This window comes from Pezoporus flaviventris, unplaced genomic scaffold (assembly GCF_033815535.1).
Source record: "Pezoporus flaviventris isolate CSIRO_AGI_PZ_B2104156 unplaced genomic scaffold, CSIRO_AGI_Pfla_v1 ptg000002l, whole genome shotgun sequence".
Classification (NCBI taxonomy): Eukaryota; Metazoa; Chordata; class Aves; order Psittaciformes; family Psittacidae; genus Pezoporus; species Pezoporus flaviventris.
This window is the reverse complement of record NW_026892550.1, coordinates 91,967,138-91,978,890: the sequence shown is the minus strand read 5'-3', so window position 1 is coordinate 91,978,890 and position 11,753 is coordinate 91,967,138. Positions and strand designations below refer to the sequence as shown.

General features: G+C 43.0%; 1 protein-coding gene across 5 annotated transcripts in view; it reads right to left on the bottom strand.

Annotated features, from left to right (window-relative positions):
• Nucleotides 1–35: 35 nt before the first annotated feature.
• The window catches only part of SYN3 (synapsin III), a 256,004-nt gene continuing 244,286 nt past the window's right edge, over nucleotides 36–11,753 (bottom strand). For 4 of the 5 annotated variants that reach the window (XM_061445081.1, XM_061445079.1, XM_061445080.1 and 1 more), the window contains 4 exons: nucleotides 10,907–11,041; nucleotides 5,800–5,884; nucleotides 4,050–4,347; nucleotides 2,312–2,630 (listed from right to left, as the gene is read on the bottom strand). In XM_061445081.1, coding sequence (XP_061301065.1) covers nucleotides 2,498–2,630; nucleotides 4,050–4,347; nucleotides 5,800–5,884; nucleotides 10,907–11,041 — 651 coding nt within the window. In that variant the 3' untranslated portion in view covers nucleotides 2,312–2,497. Of the gene's footprint in view, nucleotides 437–2,311; nucleotides 2,631–4,049; nucleotides 4,348–5,799; nucleotides 5,885–10,906; nucleotides 11,042–11,753 lie in introns of those variants that run through there. The other variant, XR_009741803.1, reaches the window with a different exon arrangement.

Below are 11,753 nucleotides of genomic sequence, written 5' to 3'. Positions count from 1 at the left end.
CAACTGTTGTGGTTTTGGTGATGAACTAGGGTCAATTTATGGGGCTGTGCCATACTAGTCACTGGTTACTTATTTTTTTGTCTAGGTTGTGTTGGTGAGAGAGACATAAAAAGATCCAGGGGATAGAGCAGTTGAGTAGTATTCTGGCAGTAAACTTTTATTTCTGTCTTTATATCTGGTGACTGTTTAGTGGCAAAAGGCATAAATCATGCTGAGGGAAGTGTTACAGAAGGAAATCCTCTCCCATCAGGCTTGTATTACCTCCTCTGCATATAGTGTTGCCTGTTAATCTATTGTTTTTACCAGTGGGACAGTGCCTGCTCAAGGCCATTTGTCACTCTTTTATTGCTCCTGGAGACTGCAAAACAGCAGGGTCTGTTTTTTTTTCCTCAGTGACATGTATTTATGATGCTATACTGTAAGATGCTTAGCAAACCTGGAAAGACAACACAGAACTGGGGGGAAAATGAAACAATCAGGGAATAGGGTGGTTCTGTAATACTGAACTTGAGGTATAAATCATTGATCCAGATGAGTCTCTGGGGAGCCTTCCAACCTGGAAAAGCTATGCTGTTACTAGCCTGAAAGTGGTCACAGGTCACAAAAGCCATTATATGTGTGAAGGACTGCTCAGGGGTAGGTCATACAAGTTCCAGATGACTGCATTGGATTTAGATGTTAGTTACAGGTGCTATGCATGAAGGAATTGCTTATTTGGCTTTATTCCCTCCAAGATGGCAAGTGCTGCTGTTGCTCTTGTTGCTTTGGGGATCTCCCTGTTTCAGTGACAGCAAAGATCTGTGCCACTGGCTCAAATGTTTTTAACTTACTGACATCCCTGCCTCCTGGAGCATTCTGAAGTGTCATCAAAGTGAAGTTGCTAAGGGAAGCACAAAGCCTAAAGTCTGGCCGTGAAGCTATATGTGTGGTTTGTGACTAAATACTTGACAAAACTTGAAGAAAATTTGAGGAAGTGGGATGGGGACTCTGCCTGCATTAGGTGTCTTGTAATAGAGCACTATGCAAGGGGTGGGTTCTCAGCTATTAGAAATTGCCAGCTGAGATTGTTTTACCTAGGGTGGGTTTTTTTCAATCATGCTTGTGTCCTTCCTGGGTTTTTTGCCTGGTTCTAGTGTACTTCGTAGTCCTGGGGTAAAGATTGGGCTTTATGATCTTTTAAGGTCTTTTCCAACCTAGTTGATTCTGTGATTCTATATGCTCATACACAGCTTCATTCTTATAAAAGCACACCAAAAAGAACCATCTCTGTCTCTGGAAGAATAAGTCTTGGAGGTGGTCAGGGAGGACTAATACTGTTCATTACCTGCTTGGGACAATCCCAACATGCCCTCCCATGGCTTGGTGCCTTTGGATGAACCCCAGATTATCTTATTTGGAAAGGATAGTTTGCCTGTTCTATTGCAGGTTTGTCACCTTGCACGCATTTTTGCAATCCCCCCAGTCAGTCAGTGGGAGTTCAGGGAGGGAGACAGGATTTCACTCCGTCTCTCTGTGCATTTGGTATTATGGAACACTCAGCACACAAGTATGTGCACTTCATCAGCTCTGCTATTAATTAAGCATGTTCCTGGGAGACATACTTAGCCAGATGTGACCAAGTCACCAAAGTGCTTGGAGTTTAGCTGGGTTTTGTCTAGAAATTGTGTGAACTGTAAATGTGAATTCCGGTGTTTCCAGGGGCAGGGGAAGAAATTGTTTTTTTTTGTGTCGAAGGCCCATTTCTCAGGTTATTTTGAGCTAGGGCTACAGGGTTAAAACATGACATTTTTATCTCAGAACTCAGCCATCACATGCAGAGGACATGAATGCAAGGCATGAAACAGAGATGTTTTATCCGTTATGAGCAGAATGATCTGGAACAAACCAGCAGTCCATCTGGATGACCTGCTCATGTGATCTTTGGTGCTTAATGATGCCTGGTTCTGTATTTAACTTGAAATGTTGTTTTGCTCTGAAAAGTGACTCTTTATAAAATTGGTATCATGAAGTTTCACAGGTCACTGTCTCCATGCTCAATCATGCTTACTTTATCAGTCAATGAATACTTATTCTTGACTCCATCTTTGCACATCTGTTTCTGAAGCAGACCTATATTTTTTCAGTTATTGGGAGTTACCAAATTGTACTGACTATCTACAAATCAAAGTAAAATCTACTTTGCGCTGTTATAACTGTGGTGATGCCAGAGGGGTTAGCAAGAATAAAATTTGCTTTAGGACTCGGTTGTTTGAACAGATGTGATTCTGATTATGCACAAAACCCCCAATGAAGTAGTGCCACTTTTATACAGTCACTTTTCAGACCATTATTATTGGAATATTTTCTTTGTATTAAAACAAATACAGTTTTCCAAATTCCATTTACCCAGATGTTAGTTGTAAGTCGCTGGGTACCACTGAGAGTATTGCAGGGTGACATCAGGTACGCTGATATGAAGAGTGAGGGCGGGCAGAAGCACGGATCAGCTGCAGGGCTGTTAATCAGAAAACAGGCTAGCAAATGATTTCCTCAGGTTTCGGATGGTCTCGGCTTTTGCTTCATCTTCATTGGCGTTTCCCCGCTGAGATGATTCAGGTATGCTGAAGGTGTTTGTCAGGGACTGCGATTTGCTGAAATGGAAAACGGAGTTCTGACTCAAGAGAAGGTGGTAGTTCAAAGCTGGTTACTGATGCTTTGTGTTCTATCACACAAATTCAAGGATGAAAGGAAAGGTTAGCAAGGAGAATCCCTATATGCGAAGACATCCAGGAATGGGGGAGCCGGTGGGGGTGTGTGTGTGGAAGAGGATGGGACATGGGCAAGCAGCTCCAATATCAGAGTCCACACTAGTGTTCATGAAAACACCTGACTAAAAGTATTCAGTTACCACTGTGCAACTGTTGTGAGGATCACTTAAGTAATTTTGCTGCTAATACAGAAAAATGGATTCATACTGAGGGTAACCTGTGTCTTTATCAGCTGTACGATTGATGATCCTGTCCTTTAAGATGTGAAAACGTGAGAGGTTTGACAAGTTGTTAGGCATATCACCTGCAATATGTCCTGTTGCCTGCCTCCCCCGGCATGTCTGTTCTGTCAGCTAAGTTATGCACATCTTTTGGTTGGCCACGCTGCTCCTTCTGGGTGTTTATATGCTAGTGTTTAAATTCAGATCAGGCCTGTGCTTTTGAAGTAAATCTCCCAATTTTCCCTATTACCATGCTTTGTCACTGAGTGGCTTCTCCTGGTCAGTAGTAGGCATTCAGCATAAGACCAGACCCTAAATTAAGGTACCTGGGATATGTGTAGTGTGGCGATTTTATCCTTAGCACCAACATTTTCATCCTTAAGTGCACTGCTCTTGGTTTATCTTGCTAAAGACATCATCACTGAAAGCCTGTTCCAGAACATCACTCTTCTGCTGCCTAGAAACTGCCTTCTGATTCCTAGCCTATATTTTGTTCTGGCCTGATCATACCAATTTGCTCATATCTACTTGTCAGATTTTTGTCAACACCAAACATTTTTTTGCCCATCTTTCCTGCCGTGGTGCCAGCCAGATACGTTCCATGAAAGGTGGCATCAAAGTCTGCTGCCAAAGATCCACAGTAATTCAGTGGTATGCTTGGCTCCAGAAAAGTTCCTAAACATATAGTCACCATCTGGAGTTCTTTGTACCATAGAATTATAGAATAACTATCCTAAGGGTTGGAAAGGACCTTAAGATCAATCCAGTTCCAACCGCCTGCCATGGGCAGGGGCACCTTCCACTAGACCAGGTTGCCCAAGTTTCTGTCCAGCCTGGCCTTAAACACTGCCAGGGATGGAGCAACTTCTTTGGGCAACCCATTCCAGTGCCTCACCACCCTCACAGTAAAGAGCTTCTTCCTTGTAAAGACCTCCCTCTGTTTAAGCTTAAACCCATCACCCCTTATCGCTACAGTCCCTGATGAAGAGTTGCTCTCCAGCATCCTTGTACCAGCTCAGGGTACTTTTTGACAGCCTTATTCTAATATCTACAGATATTACCAGTTTAACAGAGCACCTACTTCAGATGTGGGTGAGGGGTGGGTTGCTGCTTGGATGTTTCAGTGGGGCTTGGCTGGCTAGGAGCACGGCCTTGAGCAGGAGGTCTAGGCTGCTGCGGAGGGACCACGCCTGCCTTGGGAGCCTGGACTGGAGAGGACCCAGTTGCTGATCGGACTTGCTGTGGAGATCCAGGTGACCTTTGCTGCTGAGGGGAAGTGGACTGGGGGCTCTGGGGCTGCTGTCCTTGAGGGGAGAGCCGCTGCTGTGGAGGTGCGTTTGTCCGTGGAGGCTGAGATCCCTGAGGCTGGCGGGGGCCACCTGGAAGGGATGTGTAGACAGGAGGAATTGAACATGGTGGGCAACAAACAAGGAGCATCTGTATGCAAAAATGGGTTTTGATAAGGGGGAAACTCTTCAGAGTAGCTTCATGCAGAAGGGAAAACCTCTGTTACAGGCCTAAAATTGATGTCATGCCTTTGTCTCTAGAGTTGTCCATTCCTCTGCCTCCTTCAGTGCTAAAGAAGCTTTGCCATTCTCCCCAGGTGTCCTGTACTCACTCAGTGTGCACTCAATGTACTGTACTCTTCCATGTAACTAATATTTCTTAGCTTTGGCAAGTGCTTCCTGCATTGGGAAAGAAGAATCACTGCAGAACCAACTCTGTGCAGGAAATGAAAGCTGTATGTGCTGGTTTGTGTCAGCAGTCCCTTCACGGGCCCTGCAGTTTGATGTGAGACTGCACACCCTATTGCTATCCATACATCTGTTCCAGTATTATCATCAGGTGGCTTCAGCCGTATTGATAACAGACTCTCAAAGCTGAAGAGGATGTGGAAAACAACTGGATGTGACATGAGGAATTGCTGGATATGACAGGTAACAATGTGAGAAACTGACAGAAGTTACAGAGAGCATTGTGAGGGTTGGCTGGATTTCACGGGTGGTCAAGGGGAACTCATGTGAGAGAAACACTTCACAGGGAATTGAAGGGGAGTATTGGAGACAGACTGCAAGGCCAATGATTCCTACAAGTAACACTAGGCAATGCCAGGATTACATCGGTGCATTTGGTGTCTGAAATACTGAATTTTGGATACAGCAAAACTGTGACCAATGAGGAAAAGATTATTTGAGGCGGGTGTTAATTTGGTAGGAGATTGGAGTGAAGAAAGGAAGGTATAATGGTAACAAAAAAGGAAGGGCTAATTGGTTATGTGAAGTGACTGGTTGGTGTGGTCTGGGTACCCATGGGGCAGCCCTGTGCTTCATTACCTCAGCATAACTCAAGACAGTAAATCACACCTCTTGTTGTGACCGAGAAACATGAGTCAAACCAGCTCCTTCTGTCAGGAGGAGCTAGGGGTGTGCTCTTGCTGACAGGGGAATACCTAGGCATCACCACACTGGTGCCTGTCCCAGGCCTGGCAGCACTAGCATGTTCCCATCCCTTCTTAACACTTGCAGCTCCTCCAGCTTTGTGCAAACACAAATAAACTCTGTGCCCAGAATCCGGCTCCAGTGCCAGTTCAAGTGGCCTCGTTTGGCTGAGCCAAGTCCTACCAGCAGTATCAACTGGATCCTTATCAAATTTTCATCGACTTTCTGAGCTGCTGTGGAATATGACAGCAGCTGCTTTAAGAGCACACTGAATTTGCTGCCTGCTTGTCGGTGAATTGGAATAGTGAGTGAAACCTTTATCCTGATAGCTTCTATTTATGAGGGCGAACTGGTCTCACAGTCTGCACTGTCATGGGACCCAAAGAACGGTACCTTGAGGAGGGGGCCGTGGTTGGGACAGTTGTCCAAGCTGAGGTCCAGTCTGAGGTTTCATTGGTGCAGGCTGAACTTGTGGAGGCTAGAGGGGGAAAGAAGCCATTCCAGTTAATACAGAGTCCCCAGAGAGAAGCCCTGAAGTAACACAGGAACTGCAGAGTCATGAAGTGTTCCTTAAATACACACACACACATGCAGCATCTGGCTGGTAAAATCTTGTGGGACTGAAATGGAGAGCTGAGTAATAAAGAGCACAGAAGTTGTTTGCTCATGGGGAATAACAATGAAGTTACAGTTTAGAATGTTTTTTAGGCAACTGGGAATTACCCAATGTATCAGGCCTGAGGGGGTCTCCTAGTCCCTTCTCCCACTCTGGACAGTTGCCAGCACCAGATGTTCCAAAGGAAGGTGGGATGAACCGTGGAAACATCTATGGAGTAATCATCTCTTTACCCTAAGGGGTCTCCTCTTGATTGCTAATAAGCAGGGGCCAGCTTCAGCTGTGAAACATGAAGCTTATTATCTGCTCCACAAAATCTCTGCAAACATTCCAGATACCTTGTTTTGATATTTACAGCCAGACCCTTTGAGTCTTGCTCAGCAATCAGCCTCGCTGCCTTCCCCCTTTCTTAACTCCATTGCTTTGTTCTGAGTTTTGAGAATACTTCTCACAATCTGCCCTTCCTAAGCCATTCATTATTTTGCAAACCTTTGCTGCCTTCTCTCTCATTCACCTCCTTTCTAAAGCCAAGACACTGAATCCCTTCAGTCCTTCCATGGGAATGTTTCCAGGTCCCTAATTGTTTTCATCACCCACTTCTCTTTCCCAGCTTTGTGATTTCTTTCTGCAGATGCCAGAGGCAGGTCTGGTTATGTTATTTCAGATGAAGCAGTATCGGGGTTCTCTGTAAACATCACTGGCTCATTTCTCCTGCATCCTAATTTCCTGCTTTTCCCTTGTCAACACAACCATAGGCTGAGCAATGGTTTTCATTAGCTTATATGTGACAAAGTCTTTCTCAAGGGGAAGGGCTAGTGCCACTTGCAAGGTCCACAGATCATTTATGTCCTCCCTCTCTCTACCCCCAGCTTACCTTACCTTTCAATCTTCCATATGGAGTTTTATTTGCTGTGGTGACTGAACGTATATATCGCTCTGTCAGATGCTCTTCACAGGCCTCCCTGGTCCTGACTAATGCAAATAAGTAGATGCCATCTATACTTTCTTCTCTCTCACTCTTACTCTTTTTGACAGATATTTTAGTAAACAGATTAAGCAACACAGAACTGTTGCACAAAAAGCGGGTCTGAAGTTAACAAAAGTCTGAGTAAGCCTATTGCACAAAGTTGCTTATGAGAGCAGGGGAAGCTGGAGACAGATAGGCTGGTATGTGCAAGGTTATTTACATGGAGAGCACAATGATAAAAGGGTCTTCAAAGCTCCTGGAAGGTCAGGAGAATGAGCTAAATGATTCTGGAAATGGGAAGAAATGTTTCATAGTTGTAAGCATTGAAATGAGTTTTAACTAACATGAATGGGATAAGGTTGCCAGGCCATCTTTTATGCTTTTTTATCTGGAACTTGCAAATGGACAAGGAGGAAAACCTGGGAATTTTCCATTCGTGGCTTCTAGTTCTACATAGCTTGGGAAAATAAACCTTGCCTTGGTGTTGGTGGAAATTTACTGTCCTAATGCTGTGAGATATCCTGATTAGACCAGACAAAGAGAGGGGATCGGAGCTCATATTCACCTCTGCTGTTTTTGTCTACAGCCAACCAAGGCTTCTCAGAGATGAAGGGGTGAGGGCCAGCCCAAGATCTTCTGCCTTTTGAAGGGAAACAGTGAGGGGAAAGGATGGGGGGGGGGGGGGGGGGCAGAGAGGCAAGGGGAGGACTGCAGCTGTAATCATGAAACCAGGTTTCACCTTGTAGGCATGAAAACATGTTTGTTATTAACATCCTGTCCTGGTCTCCACCCAAATATCAACATGACCCGGCTTAGTCTTCTAAGTTAAAATATATTAAAAGGTGATACTTTTAAGTACCAACTCTGATAACTGTTTGCAAGAATTAAAATCTCTCACGTCAATATCTTTACCTCAGGCCAGCTTCTGCTCTCAAATTAAACTTTGCCTTTTAGTCTCTCCCTGCTTGCTTTAATAGGTCTTGTATATTACCTTGCCTAAAGCTTTCTGACAGCCTAGATGCATTTTGACTGATTGCCTGTTATCTACCACTTTATGAAAAATTCTCATAGAAAAGGGTAAAAGAATCAAAAGGAAATTAATGGGACATTTTTCTTATAATAATATATATTATATATATTATTTATAATATAAATATATATAATATATTATTATATATAAGTGGTAAATGCTCTTAAGCTGTGGTTCTGTCAGTTTATTAGTCTTCTGTATTGTTCTTGAAATTATTGTCTGAGGTAATTCATAAGGTCCATGACTTGTCTACATTTTCCTACATTACTCTTTCAACTTTTTGAACACATATTTTGTATTTACTGTACACCAATCCTCTGGAGCAATAACTGCTTCTAATGAAATTGTATGGTTTTTTTCTTGGCAGCTTAGTCACTTCCTAAATTCAGTTCACTGGACGTAGCCATCTGGGTTGGGGGGCTTAATATATTTAAAAATACAAGTCATCGCTGATTCAATCACTGTTTTTGTTCTCTCCCCTGTCTTTCTTATCAGGAAAGCCTGATCTAATTTAATAACTTCCCCAGTTTCAGCAATTAAATTTAGTAGAGTCTCAACACTGTCTCTTTTGTCTTCCCCCTTAACTTTGGATGATCCATGAAGCCCACCAATTCTTTGATAGGGTTCCATCTTCAGAAGAACTCAAAGAATCTGCTTCATTCTTTTGTCTACCTGCTCTTCAAAATCGGTTTCTATCCTTTTCACATTTCCTTTTATTACTTGCATGATGGTGCTTAAAGGTCTTCTTAAATAGCAGATTTCCAAATTTGGAAGATACTTTTTCCTGTTTGTCTTGAATGTTTGCCACTTAACTCTAGAAGTTTATTTCTTGCATTCCTGGTTCAGGAGAAGATCAGAAATGCATATATGCATTCTGGGAAACAACGGTCTCTCAAATAACATCCATACAGTTTTACTTCTAATGCTAGGGAGTTGATTAATTTTCTATCTGCTTGCATCATACTGTTACTTTTTGATATCTGCCCCTTGGACATCAAACCTAATGGTACATATTCACTTTCTGAATTTGTACCTGGGTGTTTCTTAAGGCTAGGTCAGGTTTTGTTTCCTGTTATGCTTGGATTTTGCAGTTACAGGAAGCAGACACCTACAGAGATGGAGAACTCTCTTTGAATTTCTGTTGTGTGATTTGACTTGCTGCTTGATAGCTGTAGTCTCACATTATTATGACTTGTTGCTTTTTCCATCTCTACCAGTGCCATGTACTCAGGTTCATAATTTCTCAGCTTTTCTTGATGTAGAGACTAGTACAGACAGCTCCAATAATATGTATTAATATTTTACACATACCCACCAGATATCCAAGAGTTCATATTTCTATGCGTTCAGTACTGTTGTCCTTGTATTCAGAATTGTCTTTTTTCTTGGTTCTGTGAGTCTTCACCTGTAGCTCTAGTTCCACATCTCACCAGCCTCACATGTAATTACTTCTCTGCACATTTGTAACTTTGTGTTATAGCATTGCACTAATTTTTGTAGTGTGTGCAGTCACTGCAATGTTTGTTGTACCAAGATCTTTGTCTATAGCAAAATACTGTAGTTAAATGTTTGTGGTTTTAATTTTCTTGGGTTTGTATACAGATATTTGTAGGTCATATTCCTGACAAAGACCCTTCTCTTATTTAACTCTATTTGACATGCTATCCCTCTAAGACCATTTGTTTTGTTCTTATTTCAGTCATATTTTAGGTCTGTTGTAATCCAATCCAACCCTGTACCAGTATATACAGACATAGAAAGCAGATGCATCATCCATGTTCTCAGTTTCTGTTGGCTTCTCCTTTGCTCTTAGTTTATACACTCTCTATCTTGGCTATTTCAGATGGCAGTTGTTGATTCCACTTTGCCCAGTAAATCCTATCCCCTCTGTAACACTTTCCCTGCCTCAAAGCATTTTTAGTGTCTACTAAATGTTTACCTGCTCACTCAAGCTAAAACTTGGAGTTTACCATGAACACCCTTCATGCTGGGCATCTGGTTTAGCAGGAGTGTCATATGACAAAGGCAGAAAGCTATAAAGTGCTTTTTCCCATTTTTTGGTCTCAAGTGGAAATGGAAACTGTTCAGTTCATTCCAGTCAACATTATCCCTCAGCCTGTTTACTCTCCTTTCCTTTCTTTTGTACAGATTTGTTGCCCTCAAACCTTTGTTCTTGGCTCCCTGCTAGATACTGAAAGAGGTGCAGCATATACACCCAGAGACACAGATTATGTTCTGGTGTGTTTCATTTATACAGAACTGCCACTGGAAAATGTACTAAGGTTGAGTGCATTTGATACTCAAAATAAATATACACGAGAAGCAGTAAGGGGGCAGTTTAAATGCAAAAATTACAGGTTCTTACATGAATTTAGCATTAGTCAAGCCTCCTTCTGATGAAGAGGGTGAAGGAAATCTCCAAAGAAGAAGGGCTGCATTAAGGAATGGAATAATTCTTGGTGGATACTCTCACTTCTGTTCTGGGAAGCACAGATTTTCATTAGGGATGCAAAAACTGGAACGAAACCTATCCTGAGGCATGGTGTTAGATGGAGATGAAGTTGGGTGTTACAAGAACTTCTAAAAATGGCTGTCTTTGGTATGAATCTATGAATTCAGCAAGCCAGAATATCTAGGTATACGGACCACACTGCTGGGGTGATGTCACAATTACGTGGAAGGAGAGGAAGGGAGAAAGAGGTGTTTCTTAGACTTCAGAGTCTATGAGAGACTTCTTTGGAAGAGCAGGAGTCAGTCTATCCAGTACACTCTCATATGGGACTGTTTGATCACTGAGCTGTCTGACTGCCTGATACCTGAGGGAAGCTAAGAGAGAATAAAAAGTTCAGGAAACCAACTTGGCCATAAGGTCTCTCTTCAGTCATACCCAAGGCCTCAGTGGTGACGGTGTAGATCCAGCAGTGGTGACAAGCTGAGTCATTTTGGAAACAACCAGATCAGCTATAAGTTGTCTGTCCTCTTCCACATGCTCCCCAATCAGGGGCATCGAGCTGTCCATCACCTGCCACAGGAGGGAAGAACAACACTTAGTAAGGAGGTTTTCAGGTGGCAGATGCCTCTTTCAACTCGCCTCTCACATTAACCTGTTTTGTGTCTCAAAATCCTTGCCAAAACCTGTAGTCACCACTCCCCTCCATGCTGAAACATGCTCGACTTTCTGAGGCGTGGGATTTTGCTTAGGATTTTTTGGAAATGGCATGTACTTCCTCTCCACTCCCCATCTTCCTTCCATCCACCACTTGGAAGCCAAGCCAAGACTTCTGCTGGCTGGAGGCTTTCTAAATCAACTAAACACAAACCTTCTTCACACATCCTGAGGAGATGCTTCTGATGGATGAGGTCTCTCTAGCGTTGTCCCACAGTATTCTGGGGGGGGGACATTGCAGCAGAAAGGGCCACAGGAGAAGGGAAACAGTATGTATCAAAGCCTGAGGAGATGGGAGTAACAGGAACTGGAGGAAACTAGGAAACATTTGGAATTAATCAGAAAGCACTGCACCCTTAGAGGGGAAATAAACACTACAGATGTGTAATGAAAAGGATGTCACCAAAACAACAGCACCCAATGCAGGAAAGTAAACTTATTCTCTGCTTGTCTTCCTGTTATGGTTGTGACTGCCAGACAGGTACTACAGTGTGCTGGGTAAAGTTGGGCAGCAAGACTAAGGGCATAGGGAAAGGAGAACTGTCAAAGGGTCTTTGAGGTAAGAAAT